This window comes from Lactuca saligna, chromosome 5, assembly GCF_052625555.1.
Source record: "Lactuca saligna cultivar CGN05327 chromosome 5, ASM5262555v1, whole genome shotgun sequence".
In the NCBI taxonomy this organism is placed as follows: domain Eukaryota; kingdom Viridiplantae; phylum Streptophyta; class Magnoliopsida; order Asterales; family Asteraceae; genus Lactuca; species Lactuca saligna.
This window is the reverse complement of record NC_136421.1, coordinates 192,271,502-192,287,460: the sequence shown is the minus strand read 5'-3', so window position 1 is coordinate 192,287,460 and position 15,959 is coordinate 192,271,502. Positions and strand designations below refer to the sequence as shown.

Genomic DNA, 15,959 nt, shown 5'->3' with positions numbered 1-15,959 from the left:
AAAAAACCGAAGGAGGAGGAGGAGGCGAAGCTAAGTGGTGCGAGAAGTGTAAAAAGAAACACTTTGGGAAATGTAGCGATGAAGTGACTTGCTACAAATGTGGAAAGATAGGGCATTACGCCAGAAAATGCGCATCCAACAAAAGGGTGTGTTACAAATGTAACAAAGAAGGGCATGTTTCCAAAGACTGCCCGAAGAAACACGAGGCAGTAAAGCCAGATACACCATTAAGGCTAAGGGCATCCCACATGATCCTTGATGAAGCAGAAAACAACGCAAGGAATCAAGGATGAGGAATTCATACCCGAAGATCATGTTATGAAGTAGTCAAGGGGATAGAATCACATGATGTAACCTATTAGAGGGATAGTCTAGGGTGAAAATGAACACCTATGTAATAGTTTCAAGAAATAATAAAACCTTCGTTTTGCTATCTGGTGTGTTAAACTGTTATGTGAATTTTTGTATGGTGACTTGGGAAACTGCGAGACAATACTTGGGACGAGTATGAGTAAGTGTGAATGGTAGTAGAGGCCTATACTACCGGAAGCACATGACTCACACTTGGATCAAAGAAAGTCACAAGGTTACCAAGAAGCTAGTAATTGATTCCGTTTTATTCAAGTATGCCGTTACCATTGTTTCGGTAATGATCAAGAAGATGATTGTTGTTTCGACCCTAGTGGTCATATCAAATTGAGTCCGACTACGATAAGTATGTTACGTGGTTCAGAGAACCAAATTAGATGTAACATCTGAATTAAGCCGAAAGATTGGAATAAGAGATAATCAAGGCGACCAATAGAGGTATCACGAGAGTTGTTTGTAGCTAGAAATGTTACCTTTTAAGATGTGAGTATATCACATTAGAATATGAAGGAAGGTATAGTCTATTTTGGAATTTGACTCTAAGCGACTTGAGTCTAAGCGTTGCAATATACGATGATAGGTCATTAGAATATGACACATTGATCCATTGTAGTAATAAAAGCACTTATCTTAAGTTTGTTAAGAAGAAGGAGTCTTCAGTACAGATCAATATTTTGACTCGAATGTCATAGTTTGGAGTATAACGAGCAGGCGTAAGTTCGAGCACCGCCTGTAGTCAAGGAGTCCAAGACTTAGATACTCGTTTGAAGCAACATAGGAGATACAATCATTACCTAGGATGAATAGATAACGTATGGAGTCATTATACAACCCTGTTTCGTTGATGATTCCGGGACATAATCATCCTAAGGGGGAGATAATTGTAACGCCCGTAGATCTGGGCTAGTCAATTTAGAGCCAATAAGTGTCCAAAATGAATTTTTGGAAAAAGATTATTTAGAATAAATAATCTTAACCAAGTTTTAGTATATGTTACAAGGTTTCCTTACATATAAAGAACGCCGGAATCTGAGTTATAACGAGGAAGTTATGATCCGTCGAAGTTTCACGATGGAACCGACACAATACCGGGAAAGCGTAAATACTGAATTTATGATAGAGTGAGTTTTAGCCTTAGCGACCTAAACAAAAATCGTAGAATACGTTAAACCGAGAGCGTCCATAAAAAGAACGCCCAAATCTGACTTCGTATGAGAAAGTTATGATAATTCGAAGTTTCGGATTAACAGTGTACAACCCAATATTCGAATTTTAGATCGACCGGTTTTTAGCCGACACAACCTAAAAGAGAATCGAATATCTCGTTAATAGTAGCGTAACTATAAAGTGACAGACAAAAACGGACGTCGGATGAAGAAGTTATGATTTTTTAACGGACCAATCGTGTCCCGGCCTGTTAAAAATATAACTTTAAAAATTGAGTCAAAATTAGCTGACGGAGTCTAAATGAAAGTTGTATAGTACGTTCCCGCGTACGCGTGGATATAAAGAACGTTGAAAACGGAGCTTATATGCGAAAATTATGATTTTTAGAAGTCGAGAAGGAAAATTACGAAACTGAGATGATGTGGCAACATTCGGACCATCCATCGCTGATCAGACCTGGCTTCGGATCAAGCCGCGTAGCCCCTCACATTACGCCCCACGTACGAAGTCCAGTACGCCCCACCTACCTTCGGACTTATCCTTCCGACACTAGTGCGAGCTGGCAGCCTTATCCGAGGAACGCCCAATGTACCTCCTCGGTACGCCAAGTGTAATCCGAGCTGCTGGCTCCTATAAAAGGCATGCGAGCCTTTCTGAAATTCTCACACCTTTCTTCATTTCTTCTCTCACTACTTTCTCTCTCTAGGGTTTTAAACCTTCCCTAAAGTCTAGGTGAACCCATAGCACCCGAAGGAAGCCCCGAGGCTCCTGGAGTCCCGAAAAAAAGGGTCTTTCGGTTTCGAAACGCTGCTCCGAGCAAAACCCGGTTTTCTTTAAAACCCTTTGTAAGTGAGCTACGCCTACGCAACTTTTAATATAGCTTTTAAATAATTATAGTAACACTATTAGAAACTTATAATGAGTGCTTGAGCTATTATTATGAGTTATATAAGTGTTGTTTAACGCTTATATAATAGTAATAATAGTTAGACTATTAATTAGTCTCGATGAATGATATACTAAACCCTAGTGGTAATAATACTAGGTTTTGACGAAGGAAATTGTTTCAAGAGTAACAAAGCACTGTCTAATTTCGGAATCACCACCTTGATAGGTGAGTGCATAGTCCCTTTCATATTACACATAGATATGAAGTAATTATTATAAAATTACGTTCTATGTGTGCATATTGTCTGTATTCTTGCTGTCTATGCTGGGTGAAAGATTTTTATACATTTTTTAAATGATTTAAACTGTATGTATATCTTACATCTATAAAATATGTTGGGTAAAACATGGGTAGATGAAATATGAGTTGGATGATGTGATGAGGGATAATTTAGACCATGAGGTGAAGGTGAGAGGTGGATGATATGAGAAGCCTTTTTCCCAAATGATGGCAACGTCATTCAACAGAGTATGGATGACAACCACGAACTATTCTAGACAGTCCAGTGGAACACTAGCAGGCTCGCAACCTGTAGGTGTTGTGAACGATGTGTTCACTCGATGTACTCTAATCCTTGGTGATCATGCAGACTTGATGCCTAAACTCTGGTTACTATGCAAAATTAGTGCCTAAACCCTGGTTACTTTGATACCAACTTGTAACATCCATAAAATTCGAGAGCCAATTCAAAACTTTTTAAATCATTTAAAACCTATCAGTTATTACAATTTGTTTACAAAATAGTCTAAACATCAAAGTTCCAAGAAATCATAATCATCAATCAACGAAGTGTACGGTCACGCCTTCGCCTTCCCGCGACCATCCGCTGAACCTGAAACAACAAACCGAAACTGTAAGCCTGAAAGCTTAGTGGGTTACCCCAAAATACGAACGTCATACCAATATAACCAAAACATATAACATATACAGAACAACATGCATAATGAGCCTTCAGCCTGACTGGATCGCCTCGCAGGGCCTACAGCCTATCTGGACCGCTCCGAGCCTTTGGCATGACTGGACCACCTCATAGGGGTTGCATCATATCCGAACAGCTCACCGGGTATGTTGACCTACATCACAAGCAGGACCACCTCAACCCAACCCCCAATCAAACAAACATGTGCACATAAATATAATACGCTAGCTCATATCTTATAACAGTCAAACCGATCTAACAGATCACTAATCATAGTGACATCCAAAGACTGGGATACAGACCTAACTGATCACTAATTCTATAATTAGGACACTGACCTAACCAGGTCACTAACATAGGCATATCATCATCCCAACTACCAGGATGTTAACCAATAACATATCATGCCTTAATCTGGATAAAATCATAACAGGCCGGCCTTGGTGCCTTTGACTCTATTGATATAGTGAGGATAGCTCACCTCACAGCTGACGTACTAAAGTGATAAGCTCAACTCTCGGACCACCGTCACAAACTCCACCACCTATATCCACCATAGAACCATATCTATAAGTTTCCAATTTCCCAAAATGCTCCTAGAATTCAACTAGGCAAACCTTGGTCAAAGTCCAAGTCAATGGTCAAGGTCAACGACTCAACGGTCCATGTTGACCTTAACTCGCCGAGTACAACCAGCCACTCGTCGAGTTCCTTGCATAGCTCGCCAACTCGCCGAGTCACTAGAGTGACTCGTCGAGTTCCTAATGTTTGTGGTCGTAAACTGCTTGGCCAACTCGTTCAGTTTTCACTACAACTAACCGAGTTCATGCGTGCCAAAAAATCGGGAAAACCATAACTGACTCGCCGAGTCCACGACAATCTTCATCGGACTCGCCGAGTTGACCATGCAACTCGCTGAGTCCCTGCATTCGATTATCTATTCAGATGCTTTTAAGCCATCTTAAGGTTCCTTATTGCAGATCCAACTTCACAAGGCATGTTTATCACGTAAAGTTGCAAACTTTACGTGCATACAAGACTCTAAAGTCTTATAATGACAAAACCAAGCTTGCAATGGAGTTTTACACTTAAGGGGGAGTTCATACTTGCCAAAGATGAGAGCTTTATTGACTTATAGACCAAAGAGAGTTTAGATATGAAGTTACAACTTCATATCTGAGCTCATACTTAAGAATAGCTTCATAAGATGCTAGAAAGCCCTAATCTTCACCCAAATGAGATCTAGAAGGAAATGAGGTCAAGAAAACGACTTGATACCTTCCAAAAGATGCTAACTGAGGTAGATTTTAGATCCTATACGTTCCTTGCTTTTAATCACTTGTACTTCAAGCAATTCCCACCAAGAATCCTCTTCCAAAGCTTAAAACACACAAGAATGATGCACACACACAGATTAGGGTTTATGGACTATCAAGAGGCTGTAAGGGGAGGATGAGGAGGCCAATGATCTTTTAATCAGGGTGCAAAAACCTCGGAAATTAGGGTTTCATCCTCCAGCTCCTACTCGTCGAGTCCCTTCTTGGACTCGGCGAGTAGGTCACTTAAACACGTGGACAAAATCGATGCTACTCGACGAGTCAGGGCATCCAACTCGTCGAGTAGACCTTGAAATCATGACAATTTAACCATAAATCAATACTTTGGGAATCGGAGCGTTACAGATATAAAAAAACATAATTGAGATAAAAATATAAAAGGTTTGTAAAATTATTGGTTTTTTGCAAATTTGATTCATGGTAATATGAAAACCTGTCTTATTATAGGTAACAAGGGTACAATGAAAAAGTGGCAAACTTTAAGCATTGACGAAATAATAATAATCACATGGACAAAACCATTAGAATTTGACAAACTTAAATAATTCAATGTCAATGGTCCTTTAAACAATAGAACAAAAGAAAATCCGAATTGACAACCTTACTAAAAATGTTATTTAATTTATTGTTAAATGTCACTAAGGACATATAAACTTTGTGTAACACAAAAAAAGTCACTGACTTACTAGCTAACACACATTGCCTCTTAAGGGGAATTCGAAATTTCAAATCTTTAGAAATAGTTGGTTTCTCAACAAATATGTCATTAGAAATGATCAATTGATTCTTAAATGAGTTACGAATGAATTAACAAATATTTATCCTTGAGAGGCAGGGCATGCCACATTGTTTATTGGAAATAACCATTTGATTGATTTAAAAATTTGCATGTCACATTATTTATTAGATGTTTCGAACTCGAGAGTTACATTATGTCTTTTTCTTTTATTTTAAAATACATGTATATTAAATACAACAAACACTAATAATACAAAAAAAAGAATCATTAACTTACTAGCTAACACGACCCACCCTCAAGTCATAATTTCGACTCTTACCTTTATTTTTATTTTTATTTTTTTTTATTTTTTATTTTTTTTTGTTTTTTCACTTTAAGTGATTACGTTTTAAATATCTATTCGTGACTAGCCAATGGCCAAAATGAAAGTTTCTCTAAAAAATAATGGCAAATAGAGAATAAAAAAATCTTGGGACTAAGTGCAAACTCATGCATAAATATTGTGGCTAAATGCAAACTGATGCGTAAATGTTAAGGCAAAATACAAACTAAAGAAAATACAAAACTAGCAGATCATCATGTCCTGTTGGTGACTGGTTAAAGACTCGAAAATGAAACGTTTTATAAAATATAATGGCAAATGAGGAAAAAAAATAAAGTGGAGGTTAAAACAGAAATTTTTTGTATATATAATGACTTTTGTGACATAAACTCTTATTACAATTATTACAATTAAACATTATATAAAATTTAACAAAATAGAAAAAGAACATTAAAATGAGATACGGAAGAAATTTATTTTAAAATAACCTTAAAATAATATGTAGTAAAATAAATGAAAATATACAAATAAGGTTTATTTATTAAAATAAATTATAGATCAAATATAATAATTGTTCATAAACTTAACAATCTTATTCGGTATGTTTTATTTTAGGAAGTTATCTAGTATTATTTTGTGTAGACAAAGTCCTATTTATCATTTATAAAAACAACAATAATAATTCCATTTTTTCTTTTAAATTTCATACAAAAATGATTTGTTTTTGGTTGGAAAGCAGAATCCTATTTTTAGGAAATAATTTATTAAATATTTTGGAAGGCGTAGAAAAAGTGATAAAGACACATTTGTGTGGCAGTTGGCAAGAATCACACGACTCGCACCCCACTGGATAAAGTGCACAATTTACATACGATATTTTGACACTTCAATATATCTTATTCGTATCGTGTCGTATCGTATCAATTACTCGTCGCCATCATGCTTTACTTTTAATTTTTTTTTTTTTTTTGAAATTATGCTTTCCATGTAATCACCATCACATGTTGCAGTTTTATTGTCGCTTTCCTTATTTTGCAAGATAAAGAGCTAAAATCTTATTTATTTTCATTTACAAAAATATAATATTTTTTAATTTTAAATCGTTTGTTTTACAATTTAAAATTAGAATACCTTTATTTATTTATTTATTTATTTTTTTGAAACGGCAATACCTTTTTACTTCTTACTAATCATTCCTACAAAATGGTTGAAACTCGCGAATATAATTTTAAAAGGTTTGCTACATCGGATCAATATGATAATTATTTAAAAGAGAAAAAGAATAAGATGATTTTGGTCCATAGATTTTTTAAACCTAATTACCATAGAAATTATTTTAGGTATTTAATTACTTATTTTTTAAGAGTACGTGTAACAAGTCAAACGGTGGAATGTAACATAGGATTCTCATTTAAAAAAGAATATAATATAATTTCTTTTGATTAATGGTTAAATATTTGAAATGACAATTATGTTGACAGATTAATCGAAAAGTTAGATGATAATTAAAAATTAATTGCTAGATGGTAAGTTAACTTATAAAATCAATTGGCTTGTAGGATAAAGGTATAGTGACGGAGGAAGGATGTTCATTAGCCACAAAAGATGCCCATTAGCCATAGGTGGAAGGTTCAAGACTTCGAGTCTTGTTGGATATAATATAAGTAATTTAGGAATAGAATAAAAAGTATGTGTTTGAGTACTAAATAAAGTTAACTTATAAAAAACAACATTTGGTAAAATAAAAAAATATATATATAAAATTATGTAGAATAATAAGTTTTTTAATGATTAATAAAAGAGTTATCTATAGAAAAATCCTAAACTTTTTTTAAAAGTTTCAATAATGTCCTAGAAGTTTTTTTTAATAGAAAAATCTTAATATTTTAAAAAAAAAATCATATAATTTATAATTTGCTGTTTAAATATAATTTTTTTTTCGTTAATTTAGACAAAAAATCAAAATATTAGGATTTTTCTGTTAAAAAAAAACTTTTAAGGTTTTATTGAAACATTTAAAAAAAGTTTAGGACTTTTCTATAGATAACCCTTAATAAAGAGTATATTAGCAAGGATAAAAAATCTCAATAAATTCGTTGAAACGTTAGCTTTACTAGGTATTATTTTAAAAAATTATATATTATTTTTTGGTTTGTTAAATATGACAATTTAAAAAAAACTCAGAAAATAAACTAGTTATAGCATCTCAAAATTAGCCTAAATATTAATTAGTGTATATATATATATATATATATATATATATATATATATATATATATATATATATATATATATATATATATATATATAGTAATCGTCTAAAGTTTTTAAAATTCAACTCCTAACATGATTTACTTTCAAATTTTTTAAAATTTTCATTATTATCTTCAGCTTATATAATTTTCATAACTATATATAATCTGGTAGGTGCTCAACAGAAAGTTGTGATGTAAGTGTAAAATAATAGTGAAATTTCAAAATTTTTGGATATATATCAAGTTAGGGGTTGACGTTTAAAAATATTGTAATGTACATATGACACAAAACGATATAGTATGATGAGTTTGCATACCTAAGTTTATATACATTGTAAAATATATTCACTTTTTTCATATATATATATATATATATATATATATATATATATATATATATATATATATATATATATATATATATATATATATATATACTCTAATAAATAAATAGTTTTAATCTTGTTTTACCAAATGTCACACTAATACACCTTCTCATTGATATTATAACATGTGTCATATAAATATATTAGATAATTCATTTCAAAATTCAAATTTACATTTCTTAATTATATGTTAAATTTGAAGTTATAATAATTTAAAATTTTGATATATATAACTTAATTAATAATTTATTAAAAATAACTGATTAATAATTATAAAATTTAATTATCAAAGTTTAATTATTTTTATAACCATGGTTCCAAAGGGTTATAAAATAATATATATATATATATATATATATATATATATATATATATATATATATATATATATATATATATATATATATATATATATATGAGTTTAATTTAATTTTTTTTTTACTATTTTTTCAGTTTTTGAAAAATAACTTATTTTGGAATGCTACATTCCCAATGTGATTTTTAAATTCAGTTTTTTTTTTGCTTTTTTTTTTTTCAAATAAATTTTCCTATATTGTTCCAAATGTATATTTCAAATTGTTTAATATTACCATTTTTCAATCAAAATGTCTTATTTTTGTTAGATTAAAGTAAAAAATGATTTTTTTTTATTATGTTTGTTTAACTTTTCGTTAACTTAAAGTAAAAATGATCTTTTTTATTTCTCAAAATTCCGAAATTATTCATCGTATTTCTGATTTGTTCTTGAAATTCCAGATTTTTTTTCAAAATTCCGAAATTTCAGTACCGAAACCAGAATGTTGGTCCGAAATTACGGAATATTGGTTTGGAATTTTGGAATATCAGTTTGAAATATATTTTTTTGGTCAAAAATAATGTTTTTTCTCATTCCAAAATGTTTATTTCTAACTAAATGGTTATTTTTTCCAAAACATTTTTTTAGTATTTTTTTCTACTAAATACTAAATTATAGTTAGATTACTTAATTTAAAAAAAAAAAAAAGAAGAAGTTTAAATTGTAAATAAACACCTAGGTAAGAATTCTGATATATCCCCCTTAAAACACACAAAATGGGACTGGAATATGCCCACTCTATGTCTGTATGACTACAAAATACAAACTATATATAGTGTAACGCTACTAATAATATATTTGTATAACAATTACGTATTTGTATATTGACACATAGAAAACACAACTAAATGAGCTTATGTAACATCCTATTTTTTTTTTTTTTTTAACAAGGTCTTGTAAGTCTATGATTTTATATACATCGATGTCAATTTAATATTAATTAGCAATTAAAAGACAATTAACAACGTCAATATCAACAATTTGGAAAAAGAAGATACATAACATATAACCTATCTGAATCAACTTCTTTTCAAATGTGTGTTTCAAAAGTTTTTAATCTCATTATCCGTTTTTCCTTATAAATGAGTGGCGATCACCAAAATGATACATAAAATATACACATAACAAGATCACCCGTTACTCAAAACTTCAAAACTTTACTTGCGGGTAGATTATCTACATGAGCAAGCAGTGGATTTTGGTCGTGAAAAAAACACCATAAATACATTAGACTCCATCAATATGCACAATATGCTAAAAAATGGTAAGCTTTTACCTATGGTAGGATAACTTGCATGAACAAGGGTAGATTTATGAATCAACAAAAGTTAGATATATTCCATCAAACATTCAGAAATATACATGATTCATCTTGAGAACTTGAATAAGCAGCAGACAAACCAATAGCAAGTGAGTGGTTATGAGAATCAAGATGTGTGTGCGCTTAGATTTATATTAGAACGAAGAGGGAAGATTTAGGAGGGATATCTGTAAATTTTGAGGGATCTTGTGCAAAATGAAAATTTCGAACAAAATTTTTAGAAGGACGATTAAATGGTGCGGTTTCATATGATTTATTTGTCCAATTTCCATTGATTTAATGGTGCAGTTTTGAAGTAACGCACCAATAAATGCGTCTTTATGCCTTTTACTATGGAAATCACACCAACAAATACTTTAGTTATTTGGTTTATTGATGCGAAAATTTTTTAATGGTGTGTTTTTAAGCAACCACTGCACCAAAAAATAGATTTTGTACTAATGACACAATATTAGACTCAACTTTTGACAATCAAACAACTACTTACTGACTTACAGTGTACTTCAATATTGTACGATCAATAAATATTCTTCTTTAACGAAGATAGGGATCTATCAAAGTCCAGTTACAACCCAAACCGCTAATATACCGACTATAAAGTATACGCCGTTCAAAAAAAAAAAAAAAAAAAAAAATACAACGTTTGTACGTAAGAAACCATATTGTCTAGAAGAACTTGCACTTATCAATCTTTGGAATTGATAAAACTTATTGACACTTTAATTCCTTAGGATCAATCTTTGGAATTAATAAACGGAGATATGATAAAAATACAAATTCCTTATACAATTTTGGTACTTTAAAATTTCCAAAAAGTAACAACTCTGTCAACTCATATCGTAAAATGTTTTAGACAAACTTTGCAGATAGTTAATTATATTCATCGAATTTCAAATATTAATTTACTAATTTCTATTTTATTAATGTGCTCTTATATAAATAATATAAACATAAGACTTTGAATGAAGATTTTAATGACAGAAATATTAGAAGAAACGTAAGTTTTATATATTTAAAACTTATATCCAGTGATATATAAAAATATATTTCCCACCAATGCGTTCAAACCAAAAATCTTGTATTTATAAGTAAAAACATTCTTGAAATTGTAACACCACGTTCCCATGTAATTTCTTAAATTCTAAGTATTTAATTATTTTGTTTTGTGGCCTATTACGTGAGGCGTAATAAGGTATGCGGGGCGTACCTTGTTGAAGCTTGGACACGAGTTTTCCCCCTAGTACGCTGGGCGTGCCAATGGTATGCAGGACATACTCTAGTTAGCGACAAACTCTAAAATTTAGGGTTTGGACCCTATCTAAGCACCTTATAACCTCAATGCCTCTTCTATCATCAACCTCCTTCATATCAAAACAGTTCCCATGAAACCCTAGCCCCTTTTTAGAAAGTATTGAGCCTTTTGTGTGTTTTGGTGTGTTTTTTGTACATCTTGAAGAAATAAGAACCCTTTGGAGCCCCTTTTTAGAGAGCATTGAGCCTTTTGTGTGTTTTGGTGTGTTTTTTGTACATCTTGAAGAAAGAAGAACCCTTTGGAGAAGCACTTGTTGATTTGAAGCTTGTAGATCCAAACCTTACCCACCTTAACCATTCTTTTGGAGGTATAAAGTCTAAACCTTGTTGATTCATCTCTTAGATCTAGTTAGTATAGGATTTTTGGCATATTTTGGTCCCTTGGGTCGATTCATGTGACAATAAGTTACTCCAAAAGCTTAGGATAGTAGATCTTGATGTTTTGAGGTCCATAATGAATAAAAATAGCATCTTGATAGATTTAGCTCAACCATGCATGAGTTGATGGTCATAAAATGAAGTTAGAAAGTTAAAAATGGGTGTTAGGCCTATTTGAGCCATGCAAAGGCATCAAGTTGATGACTTTATCATTTAAGACGTTTCCCAACAGCAAGATATGTGATTTGTACGTTTAGACTTAAGGCAGTAAGTGTTTAATGTGAATTTTGGCTATCAGGAGAGTACGTGGGGCGTACATATGCGTACGCTCAACGTAACGCGTTCAACACCCATTCTTTTCCCCTTGCTGTTAAGGTCTGTACGCTGGGAGTAATGGTGGTACGCATGACGTACTCACCAAAAGGTCTATTGGGCCATTCTTGGGCTTCAAATTTTTAGGGGCTTGGGCCATTGGTTCGATGGGTCACTTGAGAGAAGGGTAAACTTTAGGTGATAATTTGGGCCACTTATTAAGGGTTATTACCTTGATTATTTATTAGGGTTAATTTGAATGTGTCAGTTGAGGAGCCATCATAGCAGCAACCTGTGTGTATAACTGTTCATCATTTTATTGATGTGAGTCTTCTCACAATGTTTTGGCGATCCTTTGATTATTGTTATTAGAATGCTAGTTGTCTACGTGACTCTTGCATGGATTGTATGTGTTCGTATGTATATTGGGCGGGGCTCGATGCCAGGCGGGGCTTGATGAGTGTTTTGGGTGGGGCTCATCGCATGTTACATAAAGATCTTTACTGGGTGGGGCCCAATGTCGGGCGAGGCCTGATTCATGTCGAGCGAGGCCCATTGTATGTATGGTATGTGGTATTTTGGGGAAACTCACCAAGCTTTGTACTTATGGTTTAAGTTTATGTTTCAGGTACTTTCAGCTCGAAGGGGAACGACCCAACCTAATCGCAGCACATCCACCCATGTTTAGCATATTTATGATTTTGGGATTGTATTGTGATAACTATTTTCACATTGGCATACATTATTATGGTTGATATGAATATTTGATGGATTTTGGTTGACTTAAAAATGAAAATTTTTTATTCATGATTTTTGGGATGTTACAAGTTGGTATCAAAGCCTTGGTTTGAGGGATTCGGACACACTCTCTGGTGTGTCTGAACTCAAACTAAGGATTTAGTAAGTTTTTCATAAATAAATGATTTTCCAAAAGGATTACTATTTACTACTAGAAACAAGGGGTGTGATGCATGCAATCGGTCGAGCTCAAGTAAGTGTTCCCTATATACACCTACATGTTTATTTGATTAAGTATGCGAATATGTGAATAACATGCTTGTTATATGTGACTCGAGCATTTGGATCATGTTCGTGGAGCATTTGGAGCACTTGGACTAAATGGAGCAATTGGGGTTCATAGAGCATGTTAAGAAGCAACATATCATCTAAGAAAGGAATGAATCGTCTGACAAAGGAACATATGAAGTGCCAAAGGAACGGATCATACAGAAGGGGGTTTGGAGCAACTGGAAGATGTTTGGAGCACTTAGGAGTGATATGGAGCAAAAAGGGAACCTTGTTGCGCCATATGTTGAAGGGATGGTCCAAGAAAGATGTTGTTGCACCAAGGGCATTCCTTCTTGTGCCATTATGCCCCCTGTTGTGCCATGAGGAGTTCGTTTTATGCCATGAGGGTCCCTCTTGTGACATGAGGTATTCATGTTGAGCCATGGAGTATGCTCTTGCACCATGTATGACCTTGTAGTTCCATGTATGTTCCTGTTGCACCATGTGGTGTTGTTGCTCCAATATTAATGTTCTTGTGCCAGACTTGAAGTCTCTTGCGACATCCATATCCTTGTTATGCCATGATGACACAAGTTGGACCATCTTGGTCCTTGATGAGCCAAGTATGCTATGAAGTCCTCTATGATGCTCAATATCATTCAAGGATACTCAGAAGTTGGTATTACTCAAGGATTATAGAATGTTGTGCCACCATCATGGTTGTTTGGCCATTAGTGTTCATGATGCGCCACTTATACATCATGTTGCTCCACCATGGCATAAGGTGATCCGTTATGTGTTTTGCTGATGCTCATCGGTTGTATGAAATGGATGAATGTTCCGGAAGATGTTGTATGGTGGATTGTGATTGGTTGACACCTTTCATGGGCCTATGGGTCAATGGGCTTGGCCCATTAGGGTTTTAGGTCTGATCCCTCAAGTATAAATAGGGATGTATGCTAGGTCATTTTGTATCTTGAATTCTAGAGTGATAGGTGAATCTCTATGTAATTGTACTTGTAACCTCTATTTGAGAGCTCTGAAATAAAAAAATACTCTCCTTCTACCTGTAGACATAGGCCACCTTGACCGAACCACATAAATACCGTGTCTTGTGTGCTTATAGTTTTTCTAGTTATATGCTTTACTTCCTAACAAGTGGTGTCAGAGTTGCGGTTTGTATTCCTGTGATTGAAGATGTCTACTCACAAGTTTTCTTTGGAGAAGTTTAATGGTTCAAAGGACTTCAATTTGTGGAAGGTGAAGATGATGGCTCTTCTGGTTCAACCAGAATGTGCGACAACACTGTAAGGAGAGGCAAAAACTGCTAAAGGACATGGTGGCTAATAAGAAGGTGGACATTCTGATGAAGGAACATAGTTCCATTCTATTGAGCTTGACATATGAAGTACTAAGAAAGGTCTGGATCAAACAACTGCTTCTGAGATCTGGGATAAACTTTGTGACAAGTACGAGAACAACTCTCTGATGAACAGGTTGTATCAGAAGCGAAGGTTTTACAATCTCAGAATGTCTGAAAGTGCCCAAATGAAATATCATCTGGATAAATTCAATCACATCATCTTGGATCTAAAAGGTGTTGGCATGAAGATTGAAGATGAAGATCAGACGCTCATTCTCTTATGTTCTCTTCCTAACTTATATCAGGATTTCGTTGATACCATGCTCTATGGTATGAAAACGATCATTGTGAATGATGTGAAGGACTCTTTGATGTCCAAGGAACTGAAAAGAAAAGTTTCAGTTAGAGAGGAGGTGTCTAGTTCCAGTTTGTTTGTTGGGAAAGGGAGGACATAAGAGAGGAAATGGGGAAACAAATAGAGATCATGTTCTAAATTGAAGTCTAAAGGTTCATCGAATGCAAAGTATTATAACTGTAAGGGGAAGGGACACTTCAAGCAAAATTGTCCACAACTAAAGAATGGGAAGTCCAAGAGTGAATCAAGAAAAAATAACACCGTTGCTGTGGTTCGGGAAGTTCTAATAAAGGCGACGATGGTGATGTACTGACTGTGAGTACATTAAGTTCTGCTAATGCTTGGGTCTTGGATTCTGGAGCATCCTATCACATGGCATATAATCATGACTGGTTCGACTCCATCAAAGAGTGGAATGGCACAGTCAAGATGGGTGATGATTAGGTGAGCAATATTAAAGGTAACGACACAGTATAGATCAAGATGCATGATGTCATGGTAAGGAAGTTAGATTACAAGTACGTTCCAAAAGTTCGGAAGAATCTAATTTCTCTTGGCACATTGGCTAAGAATGGGATGAGGTATACGGGTGAAGGTGACTGGGTCAAACTGACCAAAGGCTCCATGGTTATAATGAAAAGGAAGATGAATTGTGGAGGGATCTATATCCTAAAAGATAGTATGCTTATGGGAACGGTGGCTATCTCCCAATCCTTAAATGAAGGTGATGACAAGACAGAGTTGTGGTATCGTAGGTTGGTGCACATGATTGAGAAGGGGATGTTAGTTCTAAGTAAACAAGGACTACTTGGTAGAGAGGCTACTGGAAAGATAAAGTTTTATGAAGCTTGCGTTAAGGGAAAGCATCGCAAAGTGAAGTTCGGTATCGGTCGACACACAAGCAAGGAAATCCTGGAGTATGTTCAGTTAGATCTGTGGGGTCCTACACTAGTGATGTCTTAAGGAGGATACTCATACTTTATGATGTTCATCGATGACTATTCAAGGAAGGTTTGATTGTACTTTCTGAAGACCAAAGATGAGGTGTTTTGTAAGTTTAAGGAGTGGAAGAACATGGTTGAAAAAAGGACTGGAAAACAGGTCAAGACTCAG

At 33.9% G+C, this 15,959-nt stretch overlaps 1 protein-coding gene across 1 annotated transcript; it reads left to right on the top strand.

The window, feature by feature from the left end:
* The first annotated feature begins 15,329 nt into the window (after positions 1–15,329).
* LOC145046084 (putative mitochondrial protein AtMg00300) lies at positions 15,330–15,809 on the top strand. Its single transcript, XM_078994375.1, has one exon. The coding sequence runs from the start codon at positions 15,330–15,332 to the stop codon at positions 15,807–15,809; it is 480 nt and encodes a 159-aa protein (XP_078850501.1).
* The last annotated feature ends 150 nt before the right edge of the window (positions 15,810–15,959 follow it).

Bases quoted from the DNA above. Each gene is read 5' to 3' on its own strand.
- LOC145046084 (XM_078994375.1), top strand. From the start codon at position 15,330: ATGCATGATGTCATGGTAAGGAAGTTAGATTACAAGTACGTTCCAAAA.